The 19,969-nt window shown below is 48.1% G+C and overlaps 1 protein-coding gene across 4 annotated transcripts in view; it reads right to left on the bottom strand.

The window, feature by feature from the left end:
* Positions 1–278: 278 nt before the first annotated feature.
* Positions 279–19,969, bottom strand: part of LOC140205411 (tubby protein-like) — a 59,224-nt gene continuing 39,533 nt past the window's right edge. For 3 of the 4 annotated variants that reach the window (XM_072273008.1, XM_072273011.1, XM_072273012.1), the window contains 4 exons: positions 15,112–15,226; positions 11,084–11,182; positions 9,709–9,880; positions 5,856–7,002 (listed from right to left, as the gene is read on the bottom strand). In XM_072273008.1, coding sequence (XP_072129109.1) covers positions 6,869–7,002; positions 9,709–9,880; positions 11,084–11,182; positions 15,112–15,226 — 520 coding nt within the window. In that variant the 3' untranslated portion in view covers positions 5,856–6,868. Of the gene's footprint in view, positions 719–5,855; positions 7,003–9,708; positions 9,881–11,083; positions 11,183–15,111; positions 15,227–19,969 lie in introns of those variants that run through there. The other variant, XR_011887832.1, reaches the window with a different exon arrangement.

Genomic DNA, 19,969 nt, shown 5'->3' with positions numbered 1-19,969 from the left:
GAAGGTATCTGGTTGTTGTGAAACACTTTATGGTTTATTTTGTTTCTGGTTACACTGCACAACAAATTTTTTCAAAAGTGCTGCTTCCTCATAATTTTTTTTTGTTTATGATAGACCACTTAAAGCCGAACACAAATATAATTTCAGATTACTTGTATCATGTAGGAATTTGGAGAAACAATAAATCAGCTTTTATTGAATATAATGCATTTAATTGCATAATGGTACTGACGCTTTGCAGTAGTTCAACTAAGTTAAAAATGTTTTGTTGATGATTTTCATTTGTACTCAGTGTCTGAGGCTTCGTGCTTAAGTGTCCAACAATAATCAGCCAGTATTGATGGGTTCCAGTTGCCCCGATACTGCTTCTCCATGATCGCAATGTCCTGGTGAAACCTTTCACCATGCTCGTCACTGACAGCGCCAGTATATGCAGGGACGAAGTTTAAATGGGAATGCAGAAAATGAATCTTTAATGACATGTTGCACTTCATGGTTTTATAAGCTTGAAGCATGTTGTCAACCAGCTGCCCGTAGTTTGTGCTCTGTAGTTGCCAAGAAAATTTTCAGCAACATCTGTGAATGCCTTCCATGCAATTTTCTCTGGTCCCACTAGAAGTTGTTTGAATTGCCTGTCATTGCTGACCTGATTGATTTGTGGATCAACAAGAATGCCTTCCTTAATCTTGGCATCGGTGGTTCTGACTTGAATTATGAACTGCAATAACAAATATAGGCAATTTTTTAAATGGTGTGCGATAGGGAAATTTCAAAGTAACTTTCATGACCAGCAGCCCAAAATCCATAAGGTACACCCCTGAAAGTATTCAGGAAGTGAAATCGTTATTGTCCAGTGTTACTGTGAAATACACAGCTTTACCCTGCCTATGTTCTAATATTGTTCAGTTCAGGCTGGCTGTGGAGGCAGGAGTGGGGAGGTTGAAAACACTGAAAAGGTGACTGTTTCAGTGTGAGACAGGTAAGGGAACAGTGTGCAGGTGAATGGGCAGCTGGGAATGAGTGGCGGGGCCTTGCTCCATCCATTAGACTTCCAGCTCTTCTGGGTCGCGTTTGGACTCAAAGTCAATGTAAAGTTTATTAAATGTGTGCAAGTACATAAGAAATATGACTGTCCCAGTAGCGTAGCTCGGGGGAATCTGGAGTTCAGAGTTCAATTCCGGCTCCTCCCCATGGAATGTGTGGGATTCTTCCCCACCAACCCAAGTGTTCCAGCTTCCCGCCACAGTCCAAAGTCCTGCTGGGTAGGGTGATTGGTCATTGTAAATTGTCCAGTGATCGGGTATGTCAGGGGCGGTGTGGCTTACTGCACGCTGTCTCACTAAATAACAAATAAATAAAATTATAGTGCAATGAAAAGCAGGTACATCTGATCAGATAATCGTGTGGCTTGGCTACTCGATCTGGCAGAAACTGACAGGAGATGGGGCAACGGTCTGTTGCTGGTGCCCTAAAACCAATTGCTTCAGGCAGATGGAGCTCATCGGCTGTGCTTGGCAGCTCGTCTAGGAGAAGGGAAATTCGGATCTCAAACCTTTGCTGCTTTATGCTTTTATCAACCTCTGGCTTCGGGAGTAAATCCTGAAGAAATATCTGGAGCCAGAGTTTCCTGTGTTGAGTTCAACGCTGCTGGTGTATTGGCCGAACTGTATTAGTCTTTGCTGTTCCTTCAGGTTCATTAGCTGTGTGAAGGTGTGGAGCCTGCTGGATGGGCAAAAGGCCCCCACCTCCATATTGTATCACCCTGGCTTGTGTATCATGTAGATAGTTAGGACGTGACACCCATGATTGACCCCGACCAAAGGAGGGGTCTCATTGACCCTTTATGTATGGTCGAGTGTGTTCACGGATAGCTGGGAACTAGGGGACTAGAGAGAATAAATGGGTGATGGTGATGGTTCTGTGCTGTATCTCTCTGTGACTTGGAGATGGAGAGGCTGGGATTGAAAGAGGCAATGGACTGGATTCCTAAACCTCTCACTGTGAATCACGAATCCCAGCAGCTGGAGGAAGACCGAGAAAAAAATGCTCTGACCCCACTGACACCCCCCACCCTGTTTGCAAACCCCTCCCCCACCCACCTTCCAAGCCTGGGATAGTCAGGCCTCTGAAAACACAGGAGCTCAGAGAACTGTCTCCAGCCCAGCTGGACATCCATAGTCCAGGCCACAGAAGCCACCACTCCTTCCACGCTGCTCCTTCTCCGAGTGCACTATCCCCCCCCCCCCCCCCCACCTCCTGCTAGGATCTGACCTCCCTCAGATCCTTGGCACCTTTCATTTCAACTGGATCCAACCCACAGCCCCAAACATCACTAAACCCAAAAGCAAAGCTACCCCAATCAGGGTGACTTTTTCAAAATCTGTTCCCGCTCCCCCACCTCAATAATCCCACACTCAGGACATACCCACTTCTTCGCCGGCTCTGCACCCCCCCCCGCCCAACGCCAGCAGAGTTGGTCCCCCTTGTTATAAACCACACCCTTGGGCTGAAAAAGGTTCGAAGTCCTGCCGCCACTCAGTATCTCCAGCGCCGATATAGAGTGCAAGGAACTGCTGGCTCGGGCACCAAATGCTGCTGCTGAGCTTGTGGAGGCCTCATGGGATGGGAGAGCCTGGACGTCCGGTTCAGGCTGTGCCCGAGTCCCATTCACTGCCCGCGGCAACTCACCCAACTCCAGGTCGGTCAGACCAACAGCAGCTTCCCAAGGGCTGGTCAGTCAGAGTAGGCAGGGATGGGGGCCTGTGGGGTAGGAACTGTAAACTGTTTAACACATGACCACTCGGTGTGCCGGGAGGGGTGGAAGTGAAACTAACTTCAGTGGCAGGATACCCACGGGCCTCCTGACTACCCCCCCCCCCACATCCCTCACTTTGTGTTAACCTACTCCCCATCACTGCCCTCCTCATCACTCCAGTCTCCAACACCCACTCCTCATTCCTCCATTACTCATTACTCCCACTCCCCATCTCCTCGTCACATCGTGTCACTCTGTGTCACCTCACTCTCCCCCTCCCACCCCCCCCCCACATACACACACACTCCCTGTCACCTGTCCTCTGCTGCCCCACTGCCCTGTCCCCACCTCAATGTATCTGCTCCCCGTTGGGGCGCGGGGGACAGGGAGAGAGAGAGAGAGGTAGCGATAGAGAGAATGAGAAATAGAAATAGTGATAGAGGAAGAGAGATATAGAGAAAGAGAGATAAAGAGATAGAGAGAGTTAGAGAAAGATAGAGATAGAAAGAGAAAGGGAGAGAGAAAGAGAGAGGTAGACATAGAGGTAGAGAGAGAGAGTGAGGTAGAGAGATAGAAGGGAAATAGAGGGAAAGATACAAATAGAGAGAGTGATTGAAAGTGAGGTAGAGATAAGGAGATAGAGAGAAAGATAGAAAGACAGTGAAAGAGATAGAAATATATATAGAGAGAAAGAGAGAGCGAAAACCAAACTAAAATCAGGAGCAATGGCTGCCCACAGAAACTGAAGTCAGAAGTCCTGGAAAACCAGCCAGAGAGAGAATTATTCACAGAGCTGCAGGGAAATAAGGAGGGAGGGAATGGCACTGAGGGGATTGCATGGCAGGAGCCAGCCTGGACCTGATGGGCCAAGTGGACTCCCCCGTTGGTCTTGTTATTAGTGTACAGGAGGACAATTTCTCTGCCAGATCACATTGAAAGATGTCAGGAACTCTGGAGACTGTGTTCCCCTGTTCAATGCTGCTCTTTGGTTTCTTTCACGCCATATCAGTCCTGGGCGTCACACTGAGTGAAATGGAATCTGGGGAAAATCACACTGTTGAACCTCCAATGCCTTGGGCATAACCTTTTCCGCAGGAGGTCAGATGCCAGCCTGGTCTACGGCAAACGACCCACTGGAGGTCAGATGCTAGCCTGGTCTACGGCAAACGACCCACAGCAGGTCAGATGCCAGCCTGGTCTACGGCAAACGCCCACTGGAGGTCAGATGCCAGCCTGGTCTACTGGAGGTCAGATGCCAGCCTGGTCTACGGCAAACGACCCGCAGGAGGTCAGACGCCAGCCTGGTCTACGGCAAACAACCAGCTGGAGGTCAGAAGCCAGCCTGGTCTACGGCAAATGACCCACTGGAGGTCAGATGCCAGCCTGGTCTACGGCAAACGACCGCCTGGAGGTCAGAGGCCAGCCTGGTCTGCGGCAAACGACCCGCAGGAGGTCAGATGCCAGCCTGGTCTACGGCAAATGACCCGCAGGAGGTCAGACGCCAGCCTGGTCTACGGCAAACGACCCACAGGAGGTCAGATGCCAGCCTGGACTACAGCAAACGACCCACTGGAGGTCAGATGCCAGCCTGGTCTATGGCAAACACCCACTAAAGGTCAGATGCCATCCTGGTCTACGGCAAATGACCCGCTGGAGGTCAGATGCCAGCCTGGTCTACTGGAGGTCAGATGACAGCCTGGTCTACGGTAAATGACCTGCAGGAGGCCAGAGGCTGGCCTGGTCTACGGCAAACGACCCACTGGAGGTCAGATGCCAGCCTGGTCTATGGCAAATGACCCGCTGGAGGTCAGATGCCAGCCTGGTCTACGGCAAACAACTCACTGGAGGTCAGATGCCAGCCTGGTCTACGGCAAATGCCCACTGGAGGTCAGATGCCAGCCTGGTCTACTGGAGGTCAGATACCAGCCTGGTCTACGGCAAATGACCCTCAGGAGGTCAGATGCCAGCCTGGTCTACGACGACCCGCAGGAGGTCAGATGCCAGCCTGGTCTACGGCAAACGACCCGCAGGAGGTCAGACGCCAGCCTGGTCTACGGCAAACGACCCGCAGGAGGTCAGATGCCAGCCTGGTCTACGGCAAACGACCCGCAGGAGGTCAGATGCCAGCCTGGTCTACGGCAAACGACCCACTGGAGGTCAGATGCCAGCCTGGTCTATGGCAAATGACCCGCTGGAGGTCAGATGCCAGCCTGGTCTACGGCAAACAACTCACTGGAGGTCAGATGCCAGCCTGGTCTATGGCAAACGACCCACTGGAGGTCAGATGCCAGCCTGGTCTACTGGAGGTCAGATGACAGCCTGGTCTACGGTAAATGACCCGCAGGAGGCCAGAGGCTGACCAGGTCTACGGCAAACGACCCACTGGAGGTCAGATGCCAGCCTGGTCTATGGCAAACGACCCGCTGGAGGTCAGATGCCAGCCTGGTCTACGGCAAACGACCCGCTGGAGGTCAGATGCCAGCCTCGTCTAAGGCAAACGACCCGCAGGAGGTCAGATGCCAGCCTGGTCTATGGCAAACGACCCGCTGGAGGTCAGATGCCAGCCTGGTCTACGGCAAACGACCCGCTGGAGGTCAGATGCTAGCCTGGTCTACGGCAAACGACCCGCAGGAGGTCAGATGCCAGCCTGGTCTACGGCAAACGACCCGCTGGAGGTCAGATGCCAGCCTGGTCTACTGGAGGTCAGATGCCAGCCTGGTCTACGGCAAATGCCCACTGGAGGTCAGATGCCAGCCTGGTCTACTGGAGGTCAGATACCAGCCTGGTCTACGGCAGACGACCCGCAGGAGGTCAGATGCCAGCCTGGTCTACTGGAGGTCAGAGGCCAGCCTGGTCTACGGCAAACGACCCGCAGGAGGTCAGAGGCCAGCCTGGTCAATGGCAAACGACTCACAGGAGGTCAGATGCCAGCCTGGTCTACGGCAAATAACCCACAGGAGGAACTAAATGGTCCAGACAGTGTCTGTGAGCTCAACAGGTAGTTGACGCTTCAGATCGAGACCGTGCAGCCGGGTCTTGACGTGCAACGTCACCCATCCCTTTGACACCATGGGTGGTGTCTGATGCGCTGAGTTCCTCCAGTAGCTTGCTTCTTGCTCCATATCCCAGCCTCTGCAGTCTCCCATCTCCAGCCTTGTCAGGCAGGCTACCGAGAGCGCGGTCTGATCAATCTAAGTGCTGGGTTGATTTGGAAAGGTTGGGTCCAGGCCAGAATGTGGCAGTGGGGTCCAGGCCCAGAGCGAATCAATGTGATAGGGTCTTAGATCGAAGAATGACCCGATGTTTAGCCGATTTAAACGCCGGACCGGATGGATTGAAAAGGCAGGGTGTTGGGACCAAAGACGAGGCTTGGGCTGGTTCTGCTCAGCGATGTTTACTCCCCAGTGTGATAAACAGACGATCAGGCCGTGGGCCTACTCCGGGCTTCGTACCTATGAACTCACTTTCTTTCTAAATGCTGTTAGCTTGCCTTTATTGTTTGCACAATTTTATTTTGTTTTCCCTCTCTCTGCTGGATTTTTTTAATTATGGGCCCTTTTGAGTTTCTTGTTTTGTGGCTGCCTGTAAGGAGACAAACCTCTAGGTTGTATAATGTATACATACTTGGGTAACAAATATACCGTACTTCAAGCTTTTGAACTTTGAATAGGTCGAGCACTCAGTGCTCTTTCGCTAGGTGTTTCTAAGGTGCGTGTCCCCCGTCCCTCTTTGTCATCTGGAGTGGGAATAGCTGACTAGGCTCAGAGAGTCTGCTACCACCTGGTGGACCCCACCTCTTGTGTTACCACCTCCCTTCCCCACCCCCCATAACATTCAAGCACAACTAATCAACATTATCCAGGAGGGGAATGGTATCTGGTTAGAGGCACATACAAGATACAGAGCCTGCAGATTATCATTAATTCTTCCTGGACTCTGGCAGTATTCCTTATAAATATCATCTGAGGATTAAGGTCAAATATCGCAGTAAATCGACAGAAGTTCTGTGGCTCTCTACGTCAAAGTGCTGGTGTCACTTTGATCTTCTCCAGCCTCGCTGATGATTTGGAGGTCGGCCGCCCCTCTGCACACCTCCAGGCAGGGCTCGCGTCTCTACTCACAAGCCAACTTGCTGTCAAAGCTGGAGAGAGCGACTGCAAAGGCTTGGAGGGGGCACAGGGGATAGTTATAGTCCATGGTGAACACGTCATCAGCTACACGACCAAACTGCAAGATGATGTAATCCGCTGGAATAAAAAAAAAGAGATGTTACTTGGTTCATTCCAGTGAACAGTCATCCCATAAGACCATAAGGCATAAAGTCATAGAACAGTATAGCACAGAAACAGGCCCTTCAGCCCATCTAGTCCATGCTGAATCATTTAAACCGTCTACTCCCATCAACCAGCTCCGCGACCACAGCCTTCCATTCTCCTATCATCCATGCATCCATCCAATCTTCTCTTAAATGTTGAAATCAAGCTCACATGCACCACTTGCTTTGGCAGCTCGTTCCACACTCTCACCACCCTTTGAGTGAAGAAGTTTCCCCTCACGCTCCCCTTAAACTTTTCACCTTTCAATTGTTGGAAACCACTGTTTCTTTAAATAATACTTTTTATATGGTTTGTACTTTTTAACAAACAAGTATTTTTCACACTCACTGGCAGAAAGTGGTATAGCAGCTAAACTAACGGTTTATCACCTTTCTCATTTTTCATTGGCTAAGCATTAGCACATTACCCACGTGATGTAATTGTTTTTATTATTTAGCCTATTAACTAGTTTATCTCTGGCTAGGATTTTCTTTTATCTTATCTATAAAGTGAGTGATCTTTCAGAGGCACCATCTTTACTCTTTTGTCTTACTTCCCTTGGCATTAATTCCTGTCTTAGCATCGTTTCTCAGCTCTTTATTTAGTTTTATTTATTTAGTATGTTTGTTTGTACTCTAAAATAAACTATTGTTAGAATTAAGACTGCTCATCATTCCTGACTCCCAGAAGAACCCCAAGGATCAGAAGATAAACAGAGATCCAATAGACCCTTAACCCTTAACCCTTAACTCTGGTTGTAGTCCCACCCAACCTCAGTGGAAAAAGCCTGCGTGTATTTACCCTATCTATACCCCTTACAATTTTGTATATCTCTATCAAATCCCCTCTCAACCTTCTACGTTCCAAGGAATAAAGTCCTATCCTAATCAATCTTTCCTTGTAACTTAGGTCCTCCAGACCCGGCAACATCCTTGTCAATTTTCTCTGTACTCTTTCAACCTCATTTACATCTTTCCTGTAGGTAAGTGACCAAAACTGTACACAATACTCCAAGTTAGGCCTCACCAATGCCCTGATGAAGGATCTCAGCCTGAAACATTGACTGTTTACTCTTTTTCATGGATGCTGCCTGGCCTGCTGAGTTCCTCCAGCAGTTTGCGTGTGTTGCTTTGGATTTCCAGCATCTGCAGGCTTTCTCTTGTTTGTGTCACCAATGCCTTTTATAAGTTCAACATAACATCCCAACTCCTGTACTCAATACAAAGGCCAATGTGCCAAAAGCTTTCTTTACAACCCTATCTACCTCTGTTGCCCCTTTTGATGAATTTTGTACCTGCAGTCCCAGACCCCTTTGTTCCACCCCACGTCTCAGTGCCCTACCATTCACAGTGCAAGACCTATCCTGCTTGGTCCTACGGAAGACCAACACCTTGCACTTGTCTGCATTAACTTCCATATGCCATTTTTCAGCCCATTTTTTCCGGCTGGTCCAGATCCCACTGCAAGCCATGATAGTCTTCCTCACTGTCCACCACACACCCAGTTCTGGTGTCATTCACAAATTTGCTGACCTAGTTATCCACATTATCATTCAGATCACTGGTATAGATAACAAACAGCAACAGATCCAGTATTGATCCCTGTGGCATTCCACTAGTCACAGGCCTCCAGTCAGAGAGGCAATCATTTACTACCACTCTCTGGCTTCTCCCACAAAGCCGATGTCTAATCCAGTTTACTAGCTCATCTTGAATGCTGAGCGACTGAACCTTCTTGACCACCCTCCCATGTGGGACTTTGTCAAATGCCTTGCTAAAGTCCAAGCAGGCAGCATCCACTGCCTTGCCTTCATCAACTTTCCTAGTAACTTCCTCGAAAAACTATAAAATTGGTTGTAACACAGGAGCAGAATTAGCCCACTCCTCCAGCTTCGTCCATTCGGTACTTGAACCAACCTGCGCCACCCTAATCACTATCTCAATACAACAACTCTGTGGCCACCCTAGCCAGATTGTGGTGCAGTGGCATCGGCGCTGGACCTTGAGAAATTCGGCCGGCTCCTTGCACACTTTCCATCCGTGCTGGGTTGAGCGTTGAGCTAGCAGCTCAGCCTTGTTAAAAAACAGTCAAAATGCTACAGAAACAGCAAAAGGATGCCGCCCGATGCGCCATAAGGCGTGAAAAGGAACCTGCTGAGTTCCTCCAGCATTTTGTGTGTGTTGCTTGGATTTCCATCATCTGTAGATTTTCTCTCGTTTGTGATTGGACAACAACAATAGCCACTGTGCTTCAATTCAATGGACATTTTGTTCTTATGTTCCTCCCTATTTAATATGCATTTCATTTATGTTTTTCTTATGTATGTTGACTAAGTGATGCGCCTGTGATGCTGCTACAAGTGTTTCATTGCACCTGTGAAGGGTCTCGGCCCAAAACCTCGATTATCTATTTCCCCTCCATGGATGCTACCCGACCTGCTGAGTTCCTCCAGCATTTTGTATGTGCAGACATGTATTTGTACGCATGGAAATAAATCAGACTCTCAACGTAGTTACTTCCAATCCCCAACCCAGTTCTATCCTGACCCAACCCTTCAATCTGGAAATCTCAGGCAATGTCCCGGACTCCCCCCCCCCCCCCCACCCTCCCCCCCAGGCTTAGCGTTTTGCCACTCACGGTCATTGGCGTGGATTATCTGGAAGTTCTTCACGGAGGCCTGGGTGACTCGGCCGTGGAAGTTCAGAACGTAGGTCTGAGTGTCTTCATTCCAGACCGGGGCCTTGTTGTGGAGCTCGATAATGTTCTCCATGTTCTTATTCTGCCAGCGGGTCAGCAGCGTCTCGTGTTCCTGGTGAGGACAAGTACTCGTCAGGATTTACAGCCCGCGGCCCAGGTGGACTAATAGCTCTGATCCCCGGTTCCAGGCACACAGCAGATCCAATGGACGGCTGTCCACTGCTCCCAATCACCATCCCTGGCACGACTGGGTGAGAATAAGTCAGCTTTTCATTGGCCACTGTGGCTAATGAACAACCAATGGGAGTAAGGATGGGATCTGGAGTCGGTTAACAGGGCAAAGCAGACATCGCTAGAAAAACTCAGCGGGTCAGGCAGCATCTGTGGAGATGGAAAACAGTTAATGTTTTCAGTCCAAGACCCTCCATCAGAACTGAGGAAAAAAAATCTCATGGAAGTTTAAGGGCCTCAAGTAAAACGTGTGAACTTTTCTCAGTTCCAACGAAGGCCCCTGGATTGGAAATGCTGTTTCTCTCTCCGCAGGAACTGCCTGGCTGGCTGTTTGTTTCTAACATGTGGTATTTTCATTTCAGTTCTCTGGGATTGTCATTTGCCATGGCTGCAATTTGTAACCTAACCCTCCATCCCAAGGAAGTCCCTAAGAAGGGAGAGAACCAACCTCTCTCGGATCTCACCATCACGCATTCTGTCAGGGCAGGGGATGGTGCCCAAGATCAGCCAGAGGTCAGTGTTGGGGTTTGAAATATTCCACTGCCTTGTTCCCCACCTATTGGCATTCCTGGAAAAGGGAATGGACCAAACCTAAACCTAAAACTTCCTCCCCTCCCAATCCTCCACCCATTATCCCAGTGTCCGGAATCTCAGCCTAAAACAAACCAGGACAACACACACAAACTGCTGGAGGAACTCAGCGGGCCAGGCAGTACTCATGGAAATGGATAAACAGTCAATGTTTCCGCCTGAGACCCTTCGTCAGGACTCACCCCAGGCAAGACAAGGGCCTCAGCCCAAAACATTGACCATCCATTCATTTCCATAGTCGCTGCCTGACCTGCTGAGTTCCTCCAGCATTTTTAGTGTGTTGCTTTGGATTTCCAGCATCTGTAGTACCTCTTGTGTCTAAAAAAGCCAGATTAGTTTGTCATTGACAGGGAGCTCCAGGCATTAACGCACCGGAACACACAGAGTGTGAATGAATATAGGCCGTTCAGCTCATTGACTAGGTGTTCTAGGTTTGGGGAAGTTTTCCTGCCCCACCCCATTCTCCTGTAGTTACCCAAAAGGCGAGACTCACGTTTTTTGGTCGAATGCAAACTCTCTCACTGTTCACATTCATCCCTGGAATAATCACAGTCATCTTCCGAGGCCCTTTAAACCCGAGAATGTTGGCTTCCTGCATTGTGAGAGCGGAGCAAGAGAAGTCCAGGGTTAGCTGGAGTTGTTTACCATATGAACTCCCTACCCCCACCCCTGCGAATTGTAGGTACCTGGGAATTCCATGCTTTGGCCTATAGCTGCATGATCCTTCCGGTTTGATCAACCCATAACTTCCTCCCTGGTAGCCCCTGCTCATCAATAGACAGAGACCCCGAATGGATGAGTTCTCTCTCTGTACTCTACTGCCTCCTGCAGCCAGATTGAGAAGAGCAGTAGTCCAAATCCTTATCCCCAAGAACCACTCAATGGTTCAATTAGTATCAGAGAACGTGTAAAAAATACAACCTGAGATTCTTACTCTTCACAGACATCCACGAAACAGAAGAAAACCCCAAAGAATGAATGACAGAAAAAAACATTAGAACCTCAAATCCCCCTGTCCCCCTTCCCACGCACAAGGTTCAGTGAATATCAGCCCTCCCCTTCCCTCACCTGTCGTAGCAAAAGCATCAGCACCCCCCCCCACCATGTAATAGCAAAGTGCTGAAAGAGACCGTGACCTTGAGTCCATCAAAAACCACTGTTCATCCCAACACTTCGACACCCACAGGCTAATGAGGGACAGAGAGATATCACTCCTGCCACAACGAGAGGGAGACCAACAACTCACTGTTTCAATGTTACAGTCTGCAGCGCCGCTTATTTCGACGGCAGCGGGCACTGCTGTCTCCATCTCCCGCGGTGCCATCAGCGAGGAATCGGGTCGTCCACGGGGCCACACTCCAAAGGTGCATGTCTGCCAGGCCGCTGCTGGAGATATAGCTGGAGATCATCTTAAAGGGAAAGCTTCCCAGAACTCTTGGGCCTAGGTACATTTAGCCTCATGCCACTTTACACCATATCCACTCCGGTAGCTGGCACAGTAGCATAGCTGTTCGTACAATCATTTTCCAGTGCCGGTCTGCGATCGATTCCCATCTCTGCCTGTAAGGATTTGGTATGTTCTCCCCAAGACTGTATGGACTGTAGTTTTTGATGGACTCTAGATCAAGCTTCCTTTGGGGACCTTTTGCTATTGTTTGCATGGTGTGGGTGGGGGTTGGTCCTTCTGTGCTGTTTGTGTGTGGGAGGGGGAGGGTAGGCTTTGAGGTTCTGATGTTTCTCTTTTTCTTTTTTTTGGCATGTGCGTGCGTGCGTGCCTCCGTGTGTGTGCATGATGATGTCTTTTTCATGCCTTTACAAGGCGCGGAGCGAGAGAGAGAGACTGTGTGGCGTGCCACTCCCCACACAGACATTAAGCAGTATTTTTCCTTTTATTTTATGAGGTTGAGTTGCGATCTCGACACTTAACCTGGCACGGATGGAAAGCGTACTCGGGAGCGGACCCGACTGGATTGGAACCCAGGAACCTCCGTCCTGGGGTCCGGCACCGATGTCATTGCGTCACCAGCCGGCCCGAGGTTCTGATGTTTCTATCACAGAGGAACATCTGGAGAAATTTCTGAAACGCCAGTTCGCTGCTGTTGTACTGCGTGATTGAGAAGCTTCCGGAGGGAAGGCCTCAAAATCCCCAGCTTTGCCTGCTGTTGGCGACCGAGATTGAGGTCGAATCGTTCGGATAGAGATGGTGCTCGGTACTCGGTGTCGGAGGGCTGATCGGAGGCTCGAAGCTTTCGAACGACTCAGAATCGGACTGTGGTCAGGCATGGCAGGGAGAGTTTTTCTTCCTTCTCCCGTCTGCGTGAGATGTGGGACATTGGAGAGACTTTGAACTTTTTACCATGCTCATGGACTGTTCTCCATCAAGTTATGGTATTGTTGCACTGTTGTAACTATATGTTATAATTATGTGGTTTTGTCAGTTTTTTCAGTCTTGGTCCGTCCTGTGTTTTGTGATATCACACCGGAGGAAATATTGTATCATTTCTTAATGCATGCATTACTAAATGACAATAAAAGAGGACTGCGTGTCTTCATAATCTAAAAAAAATTATTCTATGGGGTTCGTGTTTCATGGATGTCTGAGAAGAGTAAGAATTTCGGTTTGTATATTGTTTACATTCTCTGACATTAAATGGAACCATTTGGACCATGTGGGGTTTCCCCAGGTGCTCTGGTTTCCTCCCACGTTCCAAAGATGTAGAGTTAAAGTTAGGGTTAATGAGTTGTGGGCATGCTACATTGGTACTGGAAGTCTGGTACCCCCAGCTCGTCCTCGGACCATGTTGGTTGTTGATGCAAAAGAAGTATTTCACTGCATGTTTCGATGTACATGTGACAAATAAAGCTAATCTCACTAAATGCTCATCAGATACAACTAAATCTATCTGTTACCATAAGATCATAAGTAATAGGAGCAGAATTAGGCGATTTGGCCCATCAAGTCTTCTCTGCCATTTCATTATGGCTGATCCAAATTTCCACTCATCCCCGACCTCCTGTCTTCTCCCCACATCCCTTCATGCCCTGACCATTCAAGAATCTATCAACCTCTGCCTTAAATATACATAAAGGCTTAACCTCCATGGCTGCCTGTGGCAAAGAATCCCCGATATTCTCCACTCTCTGGTTAAAGAAATTCCTTCTCACCTCCATTCTAAAAGGATGCCCCTCTATTCTGAGGCTGTGTCCGCTGGTCTTAGACTCTCCCACCATAGGAAACATCCTCTCCACATCGACTCTATCAAGGCCTTTCACCATTTGATAGGTTTAAATGAGGTCACACCCCTCATTCTTCTGAAATCTAGTGAATACAGGCCCAGAGCCATCAAACACTCTTCATATGACAAGTCATTCAATCCTGGAATCATTTTCGTGAACCTCCTTTGAACCTTCTCCATTTTCAGCATTTCAACCAGGTTTTACTAATCTATGCTTGCATCTTGGAGTCATAGAGAAGATAGGCACAGAAACAGGCCCTTCAGCCCATCTAGCCAATGCCAAAACCATTTAAACTGCCTACTCCCATCAAGCTGCACCAGGACCATAGCCCTCCATATCCCTACTACCCATGTACTTATCCAAACTTCTCTTAAGCATTGAAATATAGTATCTACTGAATGTATCTTCTGCTTTTCATTTCTCTCTTCCACTTTTCTGGCCTTTCTCACTCCTCTCTTCTCTATTTCACCCTCTCTCCTACACCTTGGCTTCATTTACATTGTGTGTGACACTAATCCCCTGCCCGTGTCCACAGCGCCTCCCATGTGCGAGGATATTTGAGTGATATGCTTTTAACCTCGTTAAAAGGAGAAGATGGCAGCATGACGCAGCTCGCAGCGGCCACTCTGGTGACTGATATCTGTTAATTGTCAAGTAGGGTGCCATGCACAATCCTGATTTGGTGGAGACAGACGTGAGAGCACGGAGGAACATCTGGTGAAACTTCTGAAATGCCTGCTTTGCTGCCGCTGCTACTGTGTGATCCAGAATCTCCGAAGGGGAAGGCCCCGAATCCTCAGCTTTGCTTGTTGCTCGGTGGCCGGGGTGGGGTCGAAGCGCTCGGCAGAGGATGGTGTTCGGTGCTCGGTGTCGGAGGGCTGGTTGGAGGCTCAAAATCTTCGGACGGACTCAGAGTCTGCTGCGGTCGGGAGCTTCCAATGGTGCTGCATCAGCAAGTTTGCGGCGCTTGGAGGTTCATGGCAGGAAGAGTTTCTCCCTTCTACTGTTGGCGTGAGATGATGGGGCTATCGGGACTCTGAGACTTTTTTTTACCATGGCCATGGTCTGCTCTTTATCAAATTATGGTACTGCTTTGCACTGTTTTAACTATATGTTATAATTATGTGGTTTTGTCAGTTTTAGTCTTGGTTTGTCTTGTGTTTTTGTGATATCATTCTGGAGGAACATTGTATCATTTTTTAATGCATGCATTACTAAATGGCAATAAATGAGAACTGAGTGTCCTCATAATCTAATCTAATCTATTTCACTGCTTATACTCACGTAGCAGATGGCTACTATCTCCTCGCGGATGGTGGCGCTCTCTGGCACCATGGGGGTCTTTTCTGGATTCACACCATTGTCAAACACAGTGAATTTGGTCCCAAACACATTCGACCTGTGCCAGGGAGAAGCACACATTTGGTTATATCAGGGCACTCCCAGTCCTCGAGATTTCGGGTTCAGATTCAAATTTATTTAATCACATGTACATTGAAACATATGCGTTTACAACAAACACACCTAAGGATGTGCTGTGGACAGCCCGAAAGTGTTGTCACATATTGCAGCGCCAACATAGCTGCAGCAACAGCACAAACAACAAGACAACGACAACGAAACCAGCCGCTTTCCCACCCACTCACACACAGAAACAGCAATCCAACCCCAGGACAGGCCACCTCCCTTTGAACCTTCACTGGACGCTATCTCCAGGCATCCAGTCCTTGGCCCTGGACCCTCAGATGTTGAACTTCTAGCTCTGGACTTTGCCAACCGCTGGGTTTCAACCCAGGATTGCCAATCATGAGTTTCACCTTTGCGTCTTGACCCAAAGACTTGCAGACTGGTGCTTCAGGGCTGGGTGTGTCTGCACCTGTACCACCCTGCGCCCTGGCACTTTTCTGCCACCTGTCCCACGGCACTCTACCCTCACCATTCCCAACATCCTTTACTCCCGCCAGATTTACAAACTTGCTGTCCGCTCCATGTTGACATGTACAGTACTGTGCACAAGTCTTAGGCACCCTGACTATATATATATATATATATCTACTGGAGCTTAGAAGAGTGAAAAGTGATTTTATTGAAATGTTTAAGACTCTGAAGGGCCTGGACAGGGTGGATGGTGAGAGCCTGTTTCCTCTTGTGGGAGAACACAGAACAAGAACCATTGTTTGAAAATAAATAAGGCATTACCCATTTAAGACAAAGATTTTACATCATCATTTTATTCAAGAGGATTGAGAGCCTTGGAACTCTTCTCCAATGGATGTTGGAGACAGATTATTCCTATCCCATCAATAGAGGTAAAGATATCCTTCACTCTGTCTGCCACAACTGGTAGGATTTCCCGGTAACCACTATTTTAATTCTGCTTCCCATTCCGACATGCTAGTCCATGGTCTTCTCTTTGGCATGATGAGGCCACTGACAGATTGGAGGTGCAACACCTCATATTCCATTTAGGTAGCCTCCATCCTGATGGCGTGAACATCAATTTTTCTAACATCCAGTAGTTTCGTACCTTCTCTTTCTTCTCATAATAGAACATAGAATAGTACAGCACAGTACAGGCCCTTTGGCCCACAATGTTGTACCGACCCTCAAACACTGCCACCCATATAACCCCCCACCTTAAGTTCCTCCATATACCTGTCTAGTAGTCTCTTAAACTTCACTAGTGTATCTGCCTCCACCACTGACTCAGGCAGTGCATTCCACGCACCAACCACTCTCTGAGTAAAAAACCTTCCTCCAATATCCCCTTGAACTTCCCACCCTTTACCTTAAAGCCATGTCCTCTTGTGTTGAGCCGTGGTGCCCTGGGGAAGAGGCGCTGGCTATCCACTCTATCTATTCCTCTTATTATCTTGTACACCTCTATCATGTCTCCTCTCATCCTCCTTCTCTCCAAAGAGTAAAGCCCTAGCTCCCTTAATCTCTGATCATAATGCATACTTTCTAAACCAGACAGCATCCTGGTAGATCTCCTCTGTACCCTTTCCAATGCTTCCACATCCTTCCTATAGTGAGGCGACCAGAACTGGACACAGTACTCCAAGTGTGGCCTAACCAAAGTTTTATAGAGTTGCATCATTACATCGCGACTCTTAAACTCTATCCCTCGACTTATGAAAGCTAACACCCCATAAGCTTTCTTAACTACCGTATCCATCTGTGAGGCAACTTTCAGGGGTCTGTGGACATGTACCCCCAGAACCCTCTGCTCCTCCACACTACCAAGTATCCTGCCATTTACTTTGTACTCTGCCTTGGAGTTTGTCCTTCTGAAGTGTACCACCTCGCACTTCTCCGGGTTGAACTCCATCTGCCACTTCTCAGCCCACTTAATGTTTAATGGCGGTTGGCAGAGGCATTACTGCCACCTACTGAGCATCATTCAAACACATCAAATATTTTTCTTTCTAAAGTCTTCCTCCACCATCCCTTTCACATTTGTGTCACTACAACCTCACATTGTACAATGAGCATTAAAGTCCCCTTACTATCAGCTAACAAACTTCTAGCATTCCATTGTAAAAAAAGAAAAAAGATTAACATCCCTTCTTTGGAGTCTGAATATTATTTACCCCTCCTTTAAAGCATCATTAACAACTTCTAGAGTTAAATCTTTTATTTCTAAATGTTTTTTTCTGCAGCTTTTGATACAATTTTAATTTTTTCTGTCCTACTTTTAGTTTGTGCTGTACAGTTTACCACACCTGCCATGGAAGTGACAAATTTTAGTTCATCAACAATCAATGAATCCTTTCTTATAAAATCATGCACTTTATACACTGACTTTAGTTAATTTAATCAGATTGATATCAGAAACCTGTCCACATTCAAAACCCAGCAGTACCTTAAACTCTTCTTTCCTTTTTATATTTGCAATATATCCTGTCTTCATCACTGGAAAATAAGACACAACAATCCTCAGTTCCTCACTTATTTTCCTGTTCACCAGAAACCTGCCATTCACCTTCCTCCATACAACTCCTATCCCCCCAAAACCAACTCCCATTGACTACTTCCGATTTCTTCAGCACTTCCTGATATCCCTACCCCACAATCTTCGAATGAAATGCTCTGTCCAACTCTGCACTCATGTCTGTCTGACTCATAGTTTCTGCTCCCTTCCCCTTCTTTCTTCTTCCTCTCCCTGTTCTGGCTCCCCTCTTACCTCTCCTCACCCGTCCTCCCTCTGGTGCCCCTCCTCCTCCCCTTTCTCCCATGGAGCACTCTCCTCTCCTCGCCACTACCACCCCGCCCCCCCCCCATCATGGAGATGACACTTATGGCAGCAATGAAGGTCCTCTCCATCTCTGGCAGTGTTCAGGACTCAAGACTTCCTTCATCGTGTCAGTAGCTTCCTCCCAGTTTTCACTACTGTCAGTCATGCATTTTCTGGGATGAGACTCAGGAATACCGTCACACTCAGATGTAGGAGGAGTCTTCATTGCTGTTTCCATAACAGTTGTCTTTTGACCAGTCAGGTTTGTTGGTCCTGAGCTGAACCACCAAACCTGGAGGACCAGTGGACCACTCTTAGTCTGACCTCTACCCTTTGAACTGTTTGGCATGGGTGACCCTACCAAGAGTCAAAGGATAAAGCCCTGACTCCAGCTCTCCAGGTCATGGAGGCCCACAAGCCTCCAAACCCAACGACAAGGTTGAGGTCCTCTTGGAAGCTTCCTGCTTTCCCTTGCAGTAAATTTCAGTTCCAAATGATCCTAATTCCGATGCAAGGCCATCAACCTGAAATGTTCCTCTCCTCAGTGACACTGTCCAACCTGCCCAGTGTTCAGTGCCCACCTTACCAATGCTGCCTGACCTGCGTGTTTGGAATTCACCTCAACAGTGCTGTCTGACCTGAGGGCTTGGAAGGAGGGAAAGGGGGGGAAGGAAGGGAGGGAGGAGGGAAAGAGGGAGGAAGGAATAGAGGAGGGAAGGAGGTAGAGGAGGGAAGGAATGGAGGAGGGAAGGAGGGAGAGGAGGGAAGGAAAGAGGGAAGACCCTGCAATAGTGTGTTCCATAAGTGGAATGCTGTGCAGCCACTGTGGAAAAAAAAGTGCAGATACAAACATCTCTCACATTGTAAACATAAATCTAAAATATAACATAAAGGCTACTTTATCCTGGATGTTGTTGAGCTCACAAAATGCTGAAGGAACTCAGCAGGTCAGGCAGCATCAATGGAGAGAATGAGCAGATGCCGTTTCGAGCCGAGACCCTTCATCAGCGTTTTATATGTGGTGCACGACCTCTCGTATTTGGTATTCCAACCTGGGACAAAGATTCTAGCTGTCTACCCTATCCACACCTCTGAACCTATCAGGTCTCCTCTCAGCCTCTGACTCTCCCGAGGAAATGACTCAACTTTGTCCAACCTCTCCTCCTAGCTCATGGCCTCTAATCCAGGCAGCATCGGGTGAACTGCCTCTGCACCCTCTCCAAAACCTCCACATCCTTCCTGTGGTGACACGACCAGAACTACACACAATAAAATGAGAGAGCATCGTTTTAAGGTGAGTGCGGGAAAGTGCAGGGGGTATGTCAGAGGGTAGTTTCCTTTTGAACATAGAAACTATGTGGGTGCGTGGAATAGAGACATTAAATAGACTCTTAGACAGGCACATGGATGAAAGAAAAATGGAGGACTATGCTGAAGGGAAGGGTTCAAAGGTCATGGGCCAAGGGTCTGCGCTATCCTGTACCCTTCTACATTTTAAGTTCTTCACTGTTTTTGGCATTACTCAAAAGTTCAACTTTATTATCAAAGTACATATATGTCACCATATACAGGGCTGAGATTCCTTTTCTTGTGGGCATACTCAACAAATCTATAGAAGAGTAACTATAAACAGGACCAATGAAAGATCAACCAGAGTGCAGAAGATAACAAGCTGTGCAGATGCAAATATAAATAAATAGTTTAAATAACGAGAACGTGAGATGAAGAGTCCTTGAAAGTGACTCAGTTTGGTTCATTACTCTCATCTAGGCAAGCAGACAGAATTCCAGCACACTGCTGACTCGTGCATCTCAGACGGTGGGGGAGCTCCAGGGCGGCAGGAGATGACCACAGAGGCTCAGTCTACGGTATCGTCGTGATAGTAACGTGGCTTCCCCATTCGAG

Source organism: Mobula birostris, chromosome 11 (assembly GCF_030028105.1).
Source record: "Mobula birostris isolate sMobBir1 chromosome 11, sMobBir1.hap1, whole genome shotgun sequence".
In the NCBI taxonomy this organism is placed as follows: domain Eukaryota; kingdom Metazoa; phylum Chordata; class Chondrichthyes; order Myliobatiformes; family Myliobatidae; genus Mobula; species Mobula birostris.
This window is presented reverse-complemented; position numbering and strand designations above follow the sequence as displayed.